The sequence below is a fragment of the Symphalangus syndactylus genome, chromosome 1 (assembly GCF_028878055.3).
Source record: "Symphalangus syndactylus isolate Jambi chromosome 1, NHGRI_mSymSyn1-v2.1_pri, whole genome shotgun sequence".
Taxonomy (NCBI): Eukaryota; Metazoa; Chordata; class Mammalia; order Primates; family Hylobatidae; genus Symphalangus; species Symphalangus syndactylus.
Genome location: NC_072423.2, coordinates 17,723,526 through 17,743,771, shown reverse-complemented (window position 1 = coordinate 17,743,771; position 20,246 = coordinate 17,723,526). Strand labels below are relative to the sequence as shown.

The 20,246-nt window shown below is 32.7% G+C and overlaps 1 protein-coding gene across 3 annotated transcripts in view; it reads left to right on the top strand.

Moving 5' to 3' along the window:
* CCDC102B (coiled-coil domain containing 102B) overlaps positions 1 to 19,417 on the top strand; it is a 340,875-nt gene extending 321,458 nt beyond the window's left edge. For all 3 annotated transcript variants that reach the window (XM_055296847.2, XM_063636884.1, XM_055296854.2), the window contains one exon: positions 19,310 to 19,417. In XM_055296847.2, coding sequence (XP_055152822.2) covers positions 19,310 to 19,417 — 108 coding nt within the window. The remainder of the gene's footprint in view (positions 1 to 19,309) is intronic.
* Positions 19,418 to 20,246: the final 829 nt, after the last annotated feature.

Sequence of the window (20,246 nt, the reverse complement as noted above, 5' to 3'; positions counted from 1 at the left end):
GATTGTGAAATCATATGGTAACTCTATGTTTAACTTTTAAGGAACTGTCAAACTATTTTTCAAAATGGTTCCATCATTTTACATTTTCACATGCAATGTTAGAGGATTTCAATTTCTTCACATTCTTACCAAAATTTATTAGAGTTCATCTTTTTTACTCTGGCCATCCTCCTTTGGTGTGAAGTGGTATCATATGATTTTTATTTGAGATTTCCAAATGCTTAATGATGTTGAGTACATTTATATGTGCTAACTGGCCATTTGCATATTTTCTTTGAAAAAAATTTATTCACATCTTCTGCTCATTTCTAAATTGGTTTGTCTTTTTATAATTGAGTTGCGGTTTTTTAAATTATTAATTTGGATACAAGTGCCTTCTCAGATACACAATTTGGAAATATTTTCCCTTATTTCTCTCCTTCTGTGGATTGGATTTTCTTTCTACTTTCTTGATAGAGTTATTTGAAGCTTACAACTTTTAAATAGTTTCTGATTAAGTCCAGTTTGTTTATTTTTTCTCTATTGTTGCTTGTGCTTTTGATGCTGTGTATGTTGCTCAAATCAAATGTCATAAAGATTTACTCTCATATTTTCTTCTAAGGGTTTTATAGTTTTAGCTCTCACATTTGGGTCTATGATCTCTTCTGAGTTACCTTCGGGGAATGGTATAAAGTGTCGGTTCAACTTCATTATTTTCTTTGTCAATATCTAGATTCCAGAACAATTTGTTAAAAAGATTATGATTTCCTAATTGAAATATCTTGGCACTCATGTCAAAAAGCAATTGACCATAAATGTAAGATTTTCTTTTTGAACTTTGGACACAATTATATTCCATTGATCTATATGTCTATGCTTAAGCCAGTAAAACGTTGTCTTGAGTACTAGAGCTTTTCTGTTGAAAAGTACTGAAATTAACAAATGCGAGTTATCCAAATTTATTCTTTTGTAAAATTGTTCTATACTGTATATGTATATATATAGTATATATATATATATATGTATATATATATAGTATATATATATAGTATATATATATAGTATATATATATATATGTATATATATATATATATATATATATATACTATATATATATATATATACTATAAAGACACCCCACTGTGGATGCTGTGCATGTGTGTATATATATACACACACACAAATATATATACACACATACATATTTATATGTATATGTACCTATACATGGGAAATAATTGGTTTCCTTTTGGAAAATAATTGGTTCAAAATATTGAGAATATAGCTTTTTATCATTTCAGTCACTGTAATGGTCCACTTAGAGGAAAATAACTCCAGCCAGTTTGCAAAAAAGCCATACCCTTAAAATGGAAATCTCTCAAATCTGAACCTTTGTCATTCCATATAGAATTACTCAATTATACTAATTTATTTATAAGCAAGCATTTTATCTTTTGCTCTAAAGAATTTAATTCAAAAATTGAGTATTTCCCCGAGATATCCTCATATTCATTTCATTAACTCTATACATACAATTGCATTACTAGTACACCATATTAGAAACATTATTGTTTATAGATCTCAAAGTTCAATAAATGATTTTAGCAATTCATTTATCCAACAATAGCTTGTATAGTATTTCTTAAACATTTTAACAATCATCCAGTAGGCAAGGATGCTACTTAATTTAAATGGAAAGTACTTGGTAAATATTTACTAAGCAGTTCCATGAAAATGTGAAAATACTGTGAAATTCAATGGTTTTTGTTGGAAAAAATGAAGGTTAGTAGGTACACTACCTAAGTAATTCTTGAAAATCAGAATCATCATCATGGGTTACAAAACTAGAGGACATTATAAGTTTTTGGATGCACAAAATTACAATAATCTAATAGTTTCCATATAGGCAGTAAAATGATGTGATATTGGAGGACCCGGAATTGATTCTCACATTGAAATATATGTAGAATCATGTAACAGATGCTATATACATTGCAAATTCCTCAAAAGACAACTGCTTTCTACCTGAGATCACCAAGAAGTCTTAGTAAAATGTCTTTATTGGTTTTACTGAGGTTTTTTTCCAGATGGAGAGTTCATTGTCATATAGTCCTTAATAAAGTGGACCAGAATATTTCACTTCCAGTTATAAATATCTGGGCAAAATTTACTCTGCATTAATGATTCAAAACTGGCAAATCGCCATGGATGCTTATTTCTTGTAAAGGTTCTGCATTGCATGAGGTGCATTTGGGGAATTTGTGAACAGGAACTTAGCTGAAGTTTTCCCATCATTCCTCATTACCCTAATCAAATTCCAAGCTGGATAGATTATAAGGACACCCCACTGTGGATGCCCCAGAGCAGAATTGGAGCAGATTGGCCAAAAACACTTGCCAGAATCCCCGATGCTCAACTTGTCACTTCAAGTTCCATGGCAGAAGTTGGTCCTGTTCTACTGCTAATGGAAAGATGTATTAAAATTGGTTATCAACTGCTTCCATTGGGATTTAGATGAAGTTTTATAATACCAATAAAAAGAGGTAGAATGTACTTGCTGCAATCTGCCTCATCTAACAGGCTTTTGTAGCCATTTCTATGTGTTATATTTTATTTTTCATGATAGAAATTACTATTTTCTAATAACTGCAATACCTTTTTAGCTGAAATCATTGTCCCCAAATTCTGAAGATTTAGAATATAGCCGAATCCTCATTATATTGTCAGTTTGATGTGATTCTAAGATATGGTTTGAATGTGTTTTACCTGAGATCTAAATTTTTGGGAATCTACCCAGATTTTAGCAAGACGACCTGGGGCCTTAGCAGAGTAGCAATAGGAACAAAGGAATTATTCTGCACACAAAGTAAATATTGGATTAGATTCATCTGGCATACCTAAGCTTTAGGAAATTATTTATATAGAAATTTTCAAATTATAGCCTACTTGCTTGGCAATGACTTTTAACAACAGTGGAAGGGCATCTGTTGCTTTAGCCTATTCAGCATTCATTTGTTCTTTTTTAACAAGCAAACACTATTCCAGGCTCTTGAAATACATGCATGAATAAAATGAATACCCCTGCTGCCTGGGATTTGCATTGTGAAATGCAAAGGAGAGAAACAGAGGCCATTAAAATGTAGATCATATAACTCTTAGAAAATATCAGAATTTCTCCATTGGTTAGAGGTGGCAGTATTAAATATGGTGTTTGGCCTAAGCTTTGAGTAAATACATGAAAGATGATAAATTGAATCATTCAGATATCTGCTAAAGGAAGATTTTGGGAAGAAGGAACAGTCAGTACACATCCTTGATTGAAGTTATCAAATAGAGAAAAACAGGTGATACATGACAGTGCACTGCATATCAATGAAGCTATGTATGTTGTATATTATATATGTATATATATATGTATGTGTGTGGGGGTGTGTATATACACACACACACCCACACACATACATACATACATATATACATGCACATACACATTACTCTTTGCAAAGTTTCTGCATTGCATGAGTTTCATTCAGGGAATTTGTGAACAGATACTTAGCTGAATTTTTGCCATCATTCCTAATTACCATAACCAAATTCCAAGCTGGACAGATTATAAAGACACCCCACTGTGGATGTCGTGGATGTGTATATGCACATACACATCCGTATGTACAAACACATCCATATACACAAACACATCCCATGTATATCACATTTCAAATATATGGTTACAACAACATCGGGGGACTCACAGTCTATGAGGGACAGAAATAGAAAATGCTGATTATAATTTAGCTTTATAAGTTCAAGGATAAAGGTCAACAAGAGGTAGAATAAAGTGTCTAAGGAAAGCGACATCTGTCAGGCCAGGGCAATTGTACTGACTTCTCTTCCAAGTGTGTTCCAAGGACAAGCAGCATCAGTATCACCTGGAGACTGGTTGAAATGCAAAAATTTTGAGCCCCACCTGAGACTCATCGAGTCATTATTTTCATTGTATGAACATCCTAAGGTGATTCATGAGAAGATTAAAAAAAGAAGAAAGAACATGAGCAAAGGCATGAGGGAAGAGAAATAATAAACACCACTGCCAACAACAAATCCGCCTTGTTTTGTATAGAGAAACAGAAAAATTCAGAATATAACAAAACAGATCACCCTGATAGAAAGTGAGAGAAGACAGTAAATTGGATGAGACTTTATGTGTTAATCTGAGTACTGAGTCTAACTTGTAGCACTGGGGGCTATTGAGGGACTTGTTACATGAGACTAAATGGTCACAATAACCCCACCTAGGTCTTTGAGGTAAACCAGATGAGAGATTGTAAAAGCCTTGATTACACCTCAGGTACTTTCCATTGCTTTTAAAACATCCTTCAAATTAAATGTTGATTTTTTATTGTAAATTTTGTAAGAGATTGAAACAGATTTATAAAATATCAGAATGTTTAAACAACAAAATGACTAATAATATCACAGCCACCTCTATCACTATTTTGTGGTATTTTTATTTTTATATATAATAATTTCTTGCAAGAAATGTCATAAATTATGCATAGTATTGTGGGGATTTTTTATCAACTTAAATAGCATAAAATGGCGCTATGAAATCCAAATAAACATTTTAATGTCTGCAGAATGTTCCATTTTAATGTCTGCAGACTATAATTAAACATAATATTTTCAGTAACCATTTAGGTTAATTTGACTTTTTCATGATCATAATGGAGCATATTTGTGCAAAATGTTTTATGTGTTTCTGATATTTTTTCTCATACATTCCAATACATAATGAATAAAACATGAATATTTTAGGGCTTTTGGTATGGCTTTGATTTAGAAATGCCTTCCAAAATGTGCTCCAATTCATATTACCACCATTCTCATAATTTTGGTATTAACATTTTTCTTGACCAAAAATATACATACCTTCTTTAAAAGATGAACTATACAAACATAAAGATAAAAATGTAAGGCACCCATAATCCTACCTGCCAGTGATAATTTCCACTAACTTTTTACAGTATTTCCTTCCAACCATGTCTATTCAGTCACATCTTTCATATCCATCTCTATACAAGTGTGTTTTTGTGTATAAATGCATTTACAAACTGATTACACATTCTCTCTATATATTTATTAATATACACAAGCATTCACACACACACACTCTCCCCCAACATCATCTTTGTATTCCTAACAAATATGCATTAAAGGCATTATATAAAACTTGCTTCAATGGAAAATAGTCAATTATTTCTTCAGATATTTCATAAATGCATATCTATAAATCTTAAACATTATCGAGTGGCTCAATGTTTGATTAGGCTACACTTTTTCATTAAATACTAATCTTTTCCTTTCATCAGTTGCTCTTGTAATTAGCAAAGCCCTCGCATATTTTTATCACCTTTTATCACTGGTTACTAAAGGACGGTTCAGACAGTGCAGCAGGGGTGTTCCTGTGCTTACTATGTTACAACCACGTGTCATCTCCACTGTGAAGATGTCGCTTTCTAGATTTTAGATCTAGACTATCTAATTGAAGATACAAAGCTATCTAGAGTATTCCATTGGAGGTAGAAAAAGGAATGCCATAGGAAAATAACATGTATTTATTTTAATATTAAGATCCTACTCTATGGGCAGTTGCAGAGCTTGCTTTTATTAAATTAACATTTTATATAGTAACATATATTTTTCCAGTTATTTTGTTTCTTGAATATTATTCTAACACAGATATACCAATATTTGTTTTAATTATTTCACTAATTTGGGACATGTCTGCATTATTTTCCTCTTATCATAGGTTACTTACTAAAATAAACATCTAAGTATTCTGCATCTCTGAATATTTTCTATCACTATTCGTACCATGAGATGTTATTATATTGATATTTTAGATTGGTTGACATTTTGATTAGATGATTGTACTCTTATTAATTATATGTGTGGGTTTGGTTAAATTACCTAAAGTTTCTTATACCCTCTTCAATATTTTGATGTGCTACAATGTCTCAGCTGGCCATAAAATGCATGATTATATATTTGCTCTTCCATTTTATTTAATTGAAATTTAGTTGTGCAGTGTTTAATAAACTTATTTTTGCCATTCATTACTTCCAGTCTCTATTTTGAAGAATTGTTAGCAGTAGAAACAAATCTTTGAGAATTCACATTTTACAAAATTAGAGGAAAATATAGAATGAATCATTACTATATGTTAGTTAATGTAATAGTAAGGATTTTTTCCTACTATCCAATTGTAAAATTGTATAAAATATTTCCTTCAAATACTGATGAGCCACACTTTACTTTTGCAATTAAATTACGTTGCTTAGACTAAATTTTCTTTATTTACTCTATGAGATAAATCCTAGATCTTTTATGAGGGAGGAGAAAGGCTTATAAGGTATCCTGATTTAACGGACCATAAAATGAACTTATTACACGAGGAATGATATATGTACACTGAAGTTTATTTTTCAACTGCAAATCCTATGAAAAGTTAATCCCTAATTTTATAATTCATCCTTTTAGGTGTGCCTGGTGGCATTATCCATTTCACTATTGCTACTAAACCAATATTTTATTTTTATATGAAAGCTCATGAATGAAAGTTATATATATTTACTTCTTATATTTTTATTTTTGAATCCTTGAGGCACATTAAACAAATTATATCTATTTAGATTTAGATTAGATGCAGATTTGTTTTTTTTTGTTTTTGTTTTTGCTTTTTTTAGTGTAATGGCTTCCTCAGTGTTAAATTTGACTCCATGGCTAAGGTTTTGATCAATTTGATGGTATTAAAATGTCAGTTTAGTCAATAACAAGATCAAGCAATAGGATTATTGAGATTTCTCATTAACTATCCTCTAGAGATTTGACAGAAATTCTTGAATCGGTTGATTACTTTAGTAGTATGCATTCTACCTCCAACCATATCTATTGATTTTATCACTCTGTAGTAGAAGTATGTTTGATAAGCAGGGTTTAAAATATGTCAATATTTTGTGACTATGTGGCTATTGAAGTTGTCTTATTTTTACTTAGATGAATGTGACAAAATTAATCTCTGTGTTTTTTAAGATTGGTTGCTATGTTATTAAACTTAAAAAATCTGTTTCTGAGAGGTTAAAGTAAATTAAAGATAAATGGTATCAATATCAGTAGCCTCTCTTACCATTTTGAATCTAATTCTTTAAACCTGGGTGAGGTAAGAGGCATATGAGAGCCCAAAGGTAGGAAGCTCCAAGCTGGACTGCAAAAGAAAGAGGAAAAGCAAATGCCTGAAAAGTTCGTGCCATTACTGTTGCTGTCAGAAAAAGGAGAGAAGTAGGCTAGAGTGTTAGAGCAAAAAGAAATCAAGGCTCAGAGGAATATGCAAATTCGTAAATATGGCATTGGCTATTTAATTATTGAGCCAAAAAATGATTTTAATACATGCAGGTAAGCAGTCAGAAAGTCGAAGTGCATTTTATCTCTTATTACAGAATCAAAGCAGCACTTGCTATATATCATCCTACTTTTAGTACACAGCAGATACTCAATTTGCATTAGTTACATTGAGCTTACTCAGATGTCCTGTTTTTCATAATTCTTTATCAGGTTTATGCTGACATGTTGTTGTTTATAATTTTTACCAGTTCCTCTTATAGTTACCCTTATAGTGTATCTTGCACTTATGGTTAACATGACCTACACTTATTGGATACAGGTTTGCCTGCTATATTACATAACCATTTCATATCACTGTAGATTACTGCTCCCATGATCTTTTCCTATATTTCTACAAAAGTTTACTATTTCATCTTCCTGCTTCCCCTATGGACTCCCTATAAATGATTGGCTGGTTTAATGCCCAAAGCCCTTCCATTCAACTTTGAACAAAACCCTAACTCCTTTATATACCCCCAGGTTGTTACATGCCTGGAGTCTGACCATTAGAATTTCAGCTTACATATCTTTACTTCTCTGTTTTTTTTCTTTTGTAGCCTAGCTAGCAGTCTATCTTATGAATTTTTTCAGATAACCACCTTCTGGATTCATTGAACTTTTGCCTAGTGTTCCATTTCTCAATTGCTCTGATTTTGCTTCTTTCTTGTGTTTTTGCTAGCTTTGGGGTTGGTTTGCTCTTGCTTCACTAGTTCTTCTAGTTGTGATGTTATTCAGCGCTTTCCAAACCAGGTGGTCAGTTCCTGTTACATCATTGTGTTTATTTTTTCCTTGGAGTTTATCACAAAGGTACCCTGTTGAGTTATGGGCTTTTTGTTGTTGCTTTTTTTTCTCTCTCCTTCCTACTACCCCAATTTGAATGTCAGAACTAAGGCAGCAAGGGCCTCCTCTGACTTATTCATAGTTGTATTAATTACCATCAGTCATTTGGTATAGAACATTTTCTAACCAGGTTTGAAAAGAAGATAAGGAAGAAAATAAGGGTGGAACGAATGAAGGAGGAGCAGCATGGAAAAAATGGGAAGTTCTCTTTTTCAAAAATCACATAATAAGGAAATCATAAAATAATATTACAATAAATTATTGAATTACATATTCAACACTCAGATTTACAATATAGGAATGGAAATTGCACCAAACAAAACTGGCAGATGAAAAACTTCAAAGAAAGCAAAATTTAAGGGATAACTTCAGATTTCTAACGGCCAAATCAGCCTGTTTCACACCTCAAAGCTGCCACTAATATGAAATCACAATTGGAGAAGATTTGGCAACAATATTTCCTCAAACCTGCTCATTTGGTCTTATCTACATGGCTACCACTTTAAAGCTACCACCATGTCTCACTGGACCCACAGCGTTTATCTCCTAACAGCTTTACCTCTTCTACTTTTCTCTAACAAAATCATGGTGATCTTTAAAAAGAAATTATATTATCTCAGTACTCAGCACCCTGTACCTCAGTACCCTGAATAGTAAATTCACTTAAGAAGTGTGTAATTATAACCATTTCTGTCACTCTAGGTTACTGTAATAATCTCCACTCCCTTAGACACTGGGCCACAGATCTACTGAATTATTTTCAGGGGTTGAGTGTAGGGAGTTTATTCTGAAAAGAAATATGACGAGTAATATTTATGAAAATAAACTGTTGAAAGAGATTTGAAAAGCATAGCTTGAAAATAATGCGTGTGTGGCAATGATTTGGAAATGCTGTTCCTATCCCTAATTCAGCCTGAAAGAGTTTTCTGGAAAGTTCTACAGTACATCCCCATCGTTTCACATTTCATATAAGCACAGCATCACGTGAACAAAGTGGAAATAAATTGCATGAGAACTGCCCCTGAAATTTTAGTTCAGAATGTCTGCTAAGGGGTCCATGAAAGTGATTTTTTAAAAACATTCCCAGCTATTGCATTTAGTATGTGGCTAGTGTTTTAAAAAGAACAAACGAAACCAAACCAAAACCAAAGCAAAAAATATATTACCAACACTACATTGAAAGAATGATTTAATGGTAAAAATCTCTCTCTATAATTGAATGGAAATCTTTTTACCTGTCGTAAAGCAAGACATCCTACTGACTGTAGGATGGAGGTTAAGAGTTGGAGGTTGTGGAATCTTCCCGGTTCAAACGCTAATGAGCCATGATTCTACTTCTAATGAACATTGCTTCCAAAAACAATTAACACAATATTCTCATTTTGCCACAATAACTTTGGTTCTTAACCACAGGACCATTGTGCAGATTAAATGAAAGCATTGAAAACTGTGCCAAAGGCATAGTATGCTCTCAATATTTATTGTCTTCTAAAATGACAAATGCATGTAATAGTTCTCCTGGGAAACCCTGTACATTTGCCAAATTCAATAAGTATTTTCCCTCTAGAGAAGGCAATATAAAATATTTGAAATGAATAACTCTGAGAAAGACTGATTGAAGGAAGACAGCTATGCTGAGGACCATTATTTCTGTGTTTTGATATTTATAGAAAGCTTCCTTAAGATTTTCATAGTTAATTTATCTCCGCTGTGTGAAATAGTTTAACATTATTATTTCCGTTTTAAAATGAGGAAACTGAAGCTCACATGACTTCGTGACTGTTTACATATACAAACCAAAGGAACAGTAACAGTTGGGAACCATGTTTGGGATCTCTTCCTTAAGTGCCAATGAATCTCTCTAAATTATTCTGTTTTACCTTGTATATATTGTATTAGGCAGCATGGACTGCCATAATGAAATACAACAAATTGAGTAGCTTAAACAACAGGAATTTATTTTTTCACATTTCTGGAGGCTGTACGTTCAGAATCTCAAAGTATCAGCCAGGTGGGTTTCTCATGAGACCCCTCTTGGTTTGCAGATGGCCGCCTTCTTGCTGAGAACTTGCACCACCTTTTCTTGTTCTGTGTGCGCTCCTGTAATCTCTTTCTCTTCTTATTTGAATACCCTACTGGAGTAGGGCCCCACTCTTACAACTTCATTTAGCCTTAATTACCTTCTTACTCTACTTCCAGATACAGTCACATTGGGGTTTAATGCTTCAATATATGAATTTGGTTTGGAGGGAACACAATTCAGTTCCTAAAACGTATCAACAGTAAATTATTCATGAAGCATTCAATATATCAAAACATGACAGATGACAACAAAAATATAATGATTATGATAAAATGAATACAAACGAACTTTTCTAGTGAATAAAACATGTAATAAATTATTAACATGTTAATCATTTCCTTCTGTGATAAAATGCTCTCAAAATTATGGTTTTAAATGTATTATAACTAGGTTCTTTACTAAATAATCATTAGGCTGTTCATAAATACACATCTTAATACAAAAACAGAAATACTGAGGAATCATTTTTAATTAACTTTACATTTTAAAAATAAATTTTACTTAAAGTATGCTGTATTCAAACCCCAATGTCTTTAATAGTTGGACCAAAATATTTCCTTTTTATTTTTTACTTTTATTTTAGGTTCAATGGTACATGTGCATGTTTCTTACGTAGGTAAACTGCATGTCACAGGGGCATGGTGTACAGATTTACTTCATCACCCAGATAATAAGCATAGCACCCAATAGGTATTTTTTCTGATCCTCTCCCTCCTCCCACCCTCTACCCTCTAGTAGGTCCCAGTGTCTGTTGTTCTCCTCTTTGTGTCCATGTGCTCTTGTTGTTTAGCTCCCACTTATATGTGAGAACATGTGGATTTGGTTTTCTGTTCCCGTGTTATTTTGCTTAGAATAATGACCTCTAGCACAATCTGTGTTGCTGCAAAGAACATAAACCTATTCTTTTTTATAGCTGCATAGTGTCCCATGGTGTACATGTACCACATTTTCTTTAGTCTACTGTTGATGGGCATATAAGTTGATTGTCTTTGCTATTTTGAATAGTGCTGCAATGAACATATGCATGCTTATGTCTTTGTGGTAGAATGATTTATACTTGAGTATATACCCAACAATGGGATTGCTGGGTCAAATGGTAATTCTGCTTTAAGTATTTGGAGGAATCACCACACTGCTTTCCCAGAATGGCTGAACTAATTTACACTCCCACCCAAAATGCATAAGCATTCCCTGTCCTCTGCAGCCTCGCCAGCATCTATTATTTTTTGACTCATAAATAATAGCCATTCTGACTGGTATAAGATGGTATCTCATTGGTATTTTATTTGCATTTCTCTAATAATTAGGCTGAGCATTTTATAATATGCTTATTGAATACATGAATGTCTTCTTTTGAGAACTGTCTGTTCATGTCCTCGGCCCACTTTTTAATGGTGTTTGTTTTCCTTTTGTAAATTTTTTAAGGTCCTTATGCATTCTGGATATTAGACCTTTGTCAGATGGATGGTTTGCAAAAACTTTCTCTCATTCTGTAGGTTGTCTGTTTACCCTTGTGATACTTTATTTTGCTGTTCAGAAGGTCTTCAATTAGATCCCATTTGTCAATTTTTGCTTTTGTTGCAATTGCTTTTGGCATCTTTGTCATGAAACATTTGTCAGGTCCTATGTACAGAATGGTATGTCCTAGGTTATATTCCAGGGCTTTTATAGTTTTAGGTTTTACATTTAAGTCTTTATAATCCATCTTGAGTTGATTTTTGTATATGGTATAAGAAAGGGGTCCAGTTTCAATCTTCCACATATGGCTAGCCAGTTATCCCAGCACCATTTATTCAATAGGGAGTCCTTTTTCCATTGCTTGTTTTGGTCAGCTTTGTTGAAGATCAGTGTGAAGATCACATGAAGATGCATGTGTCATTGTTTCTGAGATCTCTATTCTGTTTCATTGGTCTATGTGTCTATTTTTGTATCAGTACCATGCTGTTTTGGTTACCGTAACCTTGTGGTACAGCTTGAAGTTGGGTAATATGATGCCTCCAGCTTTGTTATTTTTGCTTAGAATTGCCTTGGCTATTTGGGCTCTTTTTGCAGAGACACAACAACAGCAAACAAAAACTTCAGGCCAATATGCTCAATGAACATAGATGCAAAAAGTCCTCAACAAAATACTGGCAAACTGAATCTGCCATCACATCAAAAAGCTAATGCACCATGATCAAGTAGGCTTTATCCCTGGGATGGCAATCAATAAATGTGATTCATCATGTAAAGACAGGTGAAGACAAAAACCACATGATTATCTCAATAGATACAGAAAACACTTTCAATAAAATCCAATATCCTTTCATCTTAAAAACCCTCAATAAATTAGGCATTGAAGGACCATATTTCAAAATAATAAAAGCCATCTAAGACAAACCCACAACCAACATTATACTGAATGGGCAAAAGTCGGAAGCATTCCTTGTGAAAACCAGTACAAGACAAAGACGCCTTGTCTCACCACTCCTATTCAACATAGTATGAGAAGTCCTGACTAGAATTATCAGGCAAGAGAGAAATAAAAGTCATCCAAATTGGAAGTGAGAATGTCAAACTATCCCTGTTTGCAGATGACATGATTCTATATCTAAAAAAAAAAACTCATTGTCTGTTCCCAAAAGCTCCTTGATCTGATAAACAACTTCAGCAAAGTTTCAGGATACAAAACCAATGTACAATAATCAGTAGCATTCTTACACACCAACCTCTAAGCCTAGAGTCATTTAAGGAATGTAGTCCCATTCACAAGAGTCCCCAAAAGAATAGAATACCTAGGAATACAGCTAACCAGGGAGGTAAAATATCTCTACAGTGAGACTTATACTGCTCAAAGAAATCAGATATGATACAAACAAATGGAAAATAATTCCATGTTCATGGATAGGAAGAATCAATATTGTATAAATGGCCATACTGCCCAAAGCAACTTACAGATTAAATACTATTCTTATCAAACTACTAAAATGTTTCTTAAATATCTAATAATACCTGTAAGTTAACTTCCTAAATGTCATAGCCCACATTGATATTCAAATACTAAAATCTAGAATAATAGAGCAGAAGTTAAAAATTTATGAATCAAAGAAAAAGTTTAAAAGAAACATTTCTCATTCATCTATTAAATTATTTAGGAACTGTCCTAAGTACTGGCAGTGTAATGCCAAATAAGTGTTTTGTTTTTTTCCAAGTAGGTATGCAGGTGAGAAGATGAAAATGTAAAATAAGTTGAGGGTCCAGAATAATATTAGTCAAACATTGTTATTAGCCTATTACATTATTGTATTTTTAATCTTGAACCTATATAACCGAATGAAAATCTTTCTAAAAATACATTTTTAACGAGGCATGAATGTTGAACATTCTGGTTTCTCCATAAAAAATGGAAACTAAGAAAAGTGAAATCAACAAATATGTGTGAGTTTGATACAAGGGGAAACTTCTATGGTTAGAAAGTAAACTTGTGCCATCTCTATGAATTAGGAATTATAGATAGCAACAAAATGTGGGTATTAGCGAAAAATGTCTAAATGTTTGAAATTCAGAAATAAGACTAAATATTTGGGAGTTCATTATGATATATATTAACAAAATGTTCATTCTGTAAGCATAAATACTTGATGAGAGTTTACAGAATAGCATTTCTCCATCAGGGTAGTTAAAAAAAAAGCTCCCCTCCCCCACACCCTTTGGGAAGAGGAACAACTTAAATCTATATAATTCTTTCTAACATTTAAATTGATTTCACTTTAATAATGCTGGTATAGGGATCAATCAGTTGGGATCTTGTTCATCTTTAGCAGTGGTTTGACTTTGCATAGAGAAGGATTGGTATTTCTTGTAATTTTATTTTTAATTTATTTTTTTATTTTTTTAAACTCTTGGTTTACTCATTGAATTATATTTTTCATCGTAAATATTAGGTAAAAATGTAACATTAAAAAAATCTGAAATTACTGTATGTTACAATCATCAAAGGTTTTAAGATTTTCTTTTTTTTTTTTTATTATACTTTAAGTTCTGTGATACATGTGCAGAATGTGTAGGTTTGTTACATAGGTATACACGCACCATGGTGGTTTGCTGCACCCATCAACCTGTCATCTACATTAGGTATTTCTCCTAATGGTATCCCTCTCGTAGTCCCCTACCCCCTGACAGGCCCTGCTGTGTGATGTTCCCCTCTCTGTGTCCATGTGTTCTCATTGTTCAACTCCAACTTATGAGTGAGAACGTGCGGTATTTGGTTTTCTGCTCCTGTGTTAGTTTGCTGAGGATGATGGTTTCCAGCTTCACCCATGTCCCTGCAAAGGACATGAATTCATCCTTTTTTTTTTTAACATGCAATTTTAATAAATACTGAAATTATTGGTTTATTCTCTAGTGCTAAGGGCCAGCAATCTACTTCAAGGGAAAAGCAAGATTTTTGTCTGGAAGCTGAACATGTGTGGAAAATTCCCCAACACTAAAATATTCAGTTGGAAGAATAAAGGTGCTAAAAATTACTGTGTGGAAGGGAGGAGAATAAAACCACACAGACTCACTCCATGGAAGCCCCAATAAGGCCAAGAAGAAAACAACCAATCTAGCCACTTAGCAAACAAAACACTTCTTAAAATATTTTAATGGTTAACCTAGAAAAACACAATTAATAGTACTCAAGTAAGATACTTTTTGTTGTGGATTTTTTTCCTAAAAAGAGCAGTTCAAAGCCAAGACCTCTCAGCTTGTTCAGCGTATGTCAGGGTCCATTGCTTAAATTTGCATTGCATTTTTTTTTTTTTTTTTTTGAGACGGAGTCTCACACTGTTGCCCAGGCTAGAGTGCAGTGGCTCAATCTCAGCTCACTGTAACCTCCACCTCCCTGGTTCAAGCAATTCTCCTGCCTCAGCCTCCTGAGTAGCTGGGATTACAGGTGCCCGCCACCATGCCCGGCTAATTTTTGTATTTTTAGTAAAGGCAAGGTTTCACTATGTTGCCTAGGCTGGTCGGGAACTCCTCACTCAAGTGATCCATCTGCCTTGGCCTCCGAAAGTGTTAGTATTACAGGCATAAGCCACCGCGCACGACCTTAAATCTGCATTTCAAAAACCTTGATATTGTCTATGAGCCAAGTGTTGAAGGAGCAAATTACAGACAGATTCATTGTAATTCAACTCACAATGTTTGCATATAATTTCAATTTGTTAGTATACAGGACAAAATAGCACTTCTATAAGATGAGATGCTCGCACGTATCACCCTTGTGGAAAACTTCTAAAACCCTCTGAATCTATCATTTCTGCTTCATTTTAGTCATCACCTTGGATTAAGTGTTGCTCTTTCTATTTTTGCCTTGTGGGATATTCTGCCTTTAAGATGACTTTCGCACTTTAGATATTAAGTGCTCATTTTACTGCATTAACTTTCCTAGTCATGATAGTGCCTTCACTGTGTAGCCAAGAATCACTTACGATAGCAGTACCCATAATTACATTTCACATCAATTTCCATTGTCCTTCTAATAAAACAAGTTTAGGTTAGATAACGTATGCTAAATGCTTCATATCCAGTACTGCATAATGCAATCTATAAATGTTATCTTATTTCATCTTCATAACAAGACTATAAGTACAACCATTTTAAAGATGGAGAGTATTACACTCTCTGTGGATATGAAACTTGCTCTAAGACACACATGGGAAAACTGTAATATGAACCCTAATTGATTTCAAAGCTTAAAGATATATTTCAAAATAAAATGGAGTTTATTTTAAAATACCTTATTTCAATCAGGAAAAAAAAGGCTAAGTTTTAGAAAACCAAGGAATGTTTACCTAGGTGTTTCAGTAAAACAAATGTTCCATTAATAAGACTATTTATTTTAGAGACAGGGTCTTGCTCTGTCATTCAGGCTGGTGTACAGTGGTAAAATCATAGCTCACCATAATCCTGAACTCCTGGGCCCAAGCCATCTTCCTGCCCCAGCTTACCAAGTAGCTGAGACTACAGGCATGTGCCACCAGGCCTGGCTATTTTTATTTTTTCTTTAAGAAATGAGGTCCCACTACGTTGTCCAGGCAGGTCTTGAACTTCTGGCCTCAAGTAATCCTTCTGCCTCAGCCTCCCAAAGTGCTGAGATTATAGATGTGATCCCCTTTTCCTGGCCTAATAAGGCAATTTACTTACTATACACATACAACAAAACTTATAAAATACATTTTATTTTATTTTTTGGAAAAATAACTTTAAAATATTACTTTTAATGTCATAAGATATAAAATTCCTCAAACTAAATTTAATAAAATTAAACCTCCTAAGAAGAAAGTTTGCAAAGCTTTTAAGGAGAAAATTATAATATTTAGTTGAGAGGCTTTAAGGATGAACTAAGTAAAATTTAAAATACACTGTGTTTGGGGCAAAAACATTAAATACTGAAATAATGTCAAATATACTTAAATTATCCCACAGAGTTAATGAAACTCCAGGTTAAATACAAATATAGTTCTTCATGAAATTTGCTATGCTGTTTTTGAAATTTATAAAGAATCAAGAATAATCAAGGTATTTCTGAGGAAAAAGAACTGGGAAAAGGGATCTTTTACTATTGTATGTAAAAATTTATAATGAAAGCTGTAGTAATTCAGACAATGTGCAGGACCAAATGAATTATCCAAAAAAGGGTCTGCTATCAGACTTTATAAAAGAAACTTTTTACATCATATATACATAATTTTGACATATGACAGATTTGATATGTCAGATCAATTGACAAAAGTGCAAATATTCAATATTTGCGCTTATGTACCTTTCAAAATGTGTTTGTATAGGTAAAAAATAAAATTGGATTTCTACCTCATGTCATGTGTAAAATTAACTCCTGCTTAAGAACATAAATGACAAGTGTAAAACATGAAAAAAAATAGTGAAAATACAGAATAACATTTTTCTATAGCTGAAATACAAGTCCCAACAGTAAGAGAAAATATTGATATATTTCATAATTTAATAAAAATAACTATGATTAAACCAAAGATCTCTTAAATGAAAAAAAAAATGATAAACCTGCCAGAAATGCTTGGGACTCTTATGACCGACAAAGGAATAGTATTAACATTATAACATGAATATATACAGAAAAAAGAAATGGAAAAATGCCAAAATAGAGTAATGAGCAAAAGGCCTGAATAAACACGCATGAGAAAAATGTTAATCTAATAAAAATATAAAGAGACATTATACATAATTATTGATCACGGATTGACAAAAGTTTTCAAAAGACACATCAAGAGTTGACGAAAATGTGATTTAACTGGATCCCTTCTAATTATTGATTTAAATTAGTAAACAATTTTGGGGAGAGATTTTGGTATTACTTTGTGAAATTTAGTACTATAACAAGTATAATCTGGTGATTCTACTCCTAGGCATGTCTCAAGAGAAAATTTTTCACAGATGAATCACATCTATATCTATCATCTGTTATACACACACCCACATACATAGTGTGTGTGTGTGCATGTGTATCAACAATAGGGATATAATCTGAAAAGATCATCATTAGGTAATTTTATCTTTGTGTGAAGGTCATAGATTTAGATGGTATAGCCTACTCCATTATATTGCTCCATTATAATCTTATGGGACCACTACCTTATATGCATCCATTATTAACCAGAAAGTCATTATGCAGTACATTACTATATATCTATCCAGCTGGCCCTCCATATCCATGGATTCCACATTATTGGAATCAACCAATCAACCACTAATCAAAAATATTTTTTAAAAATGCATCTGTACTGAACATGTACAGATTTTTGTCATTATTCCCTAAACAATACAACTATATACCATTTATATATATATATTATATACTGTATTAGGTATTATAAGTAATCTAGAGATAATTAAAATATAGAGGAGGATATGCATAGATTATTGGCAAATACTATCCCATTTTATATTAGCGACTTGAGCATATGTGGATTTTGAAATCTGCAGAAGGTCTTGGAACCAATCTCCCGTAGTTACCAAGGGACCCAGTATATATGAATGTTCAGAGCATCACAGGGCTGGAGACAATATAAATACTCATGGAAAGGAGGGTAGGTGTATATGTCATGGCATAGTAATGCAGCGCTATAATATAGAGAGGACAAAGAGACCACAGATGAAACATTACTGTAGATGAGTCTTAGCTGTTGGATTTAAAAAGCAAGAATATTACATATAGCATGAAATACCTCTTTTAATTAAAACAATTAAAATGATACATTTTCAATAATATATATATTTTGCATATATATATATACACACTTAGACATGTATATGTGAATATATATACACACACGTGTATTTTGTTCAAAGCCATGGGAATAAAAAACACAAGTTATAGTTCAGCGACTTATAGCTAGGGGAGGCAAGAGTGGAAATGGGGGAAGAGTGGCTCCATAGAAAGGATTTTGTCAAATATTTCAGAGATCATTTTGAGGTTTATTACTGAATATGTACATTAACTCTATTAAAATAAATGAATATTTTCATTTATTCATGCACATATACAAAAGAAACTCACACATACACTACTGGTAAGTCACTGTCATACAAAAATATACCTTGTTTTTAAAGGGTTATTTCAACTATTTTTTTTTCATTAAGGGCTTTTCTTATTAAGATGGAGATAGAAAACTGTGTCTTATATCCTCATGTTTTTAAATTTAAATTTTATTTTTAAATTGACAAGTAAAATTTGTACATATTTATGATATACAACATGATGTTTTGCTAGATGTGTACATTGTAGAATAGCCAATCAAGCTACTTAATATATGTACTATCTCAAATACTTATAGTTTTGTGGTGAGAATACTTACAATCTATTCTCTTAGCAATTTTTAAGAATATAAGATGTTATTTACTATAGCCACCATGATATACTGTAGAACACTTGAGCCTAACTAAAGCATTTTCTACTTCGCTTTCAGCTTGATGATTCCCTGAATCAGATCCGTAAGCTCCAGAGGTCTCTGGATGAAGAGAAAGAAAGAAATGAAAACTTAGAGACTGAACTCAGGCACCTGCAAAACTGGTAATTTTTTCACAAAATATGCTGAATTAAAGATTAGGGCCTTAAAGACATTTCCATATCCTTTTCTTAAATATCAGTAAAATTGTTTTTATTAGCTAGAAATATTAATGAAAAAATCTTAGACAATATGCAAATTAATGGGCTTCTTCACTTCTTCTAATTTTTGCCGAACAGATACTGCATATTCTCAAAGACAATTTAAATGTCATTTAAAAACAACTTTAATTCTAAGATGTGTAAATATTTTGAAAGTCAAAAAGAGCTTTCAGAATACTTTTTACATAAAATCTGAAAGAGTTATAATATTGGCAAGAAAAAGTAAGTTGAAAACCATACAGGTTGCTGGGTCATTAACAAGAAAACCATTGACTTTAAGTAAAAGTACTGGTTTGTTTAAGTAATTGGTAAACTTTTATGTATGTGTTTTTTGTCTATGTGGTGGGGATGGCAGATTGTATTAACAAAAATGAATCATTCTAGAGATGTAACAATACATTTCTTATATAATTTTATAAATCATTTCTAATTCTTTGTATAAAACAGAAGTGAGCAGATGAATCAGAAAAAAGTGTTTTGTATTTTAAAGTAACAGATAACCCGTGACTGAATCTAAGACAGGCTGTAAGCATCGCTGAGAAACTAAAAGGACTTTTGACTTTTATCTGGATAGACATTTCTACAGTAAAATCATGGAAAGGCATCAGCATTGCAAAGTAGTATCTAGGTAGAAATCAGGCCAAAATTAAGCTGTGGTTTCCCTTTGAGTAGTGGGAATAGAGAAAATTGGGAAATTGTGGTTATGTGAATATTTCTTTAAAACTTTTATATACATT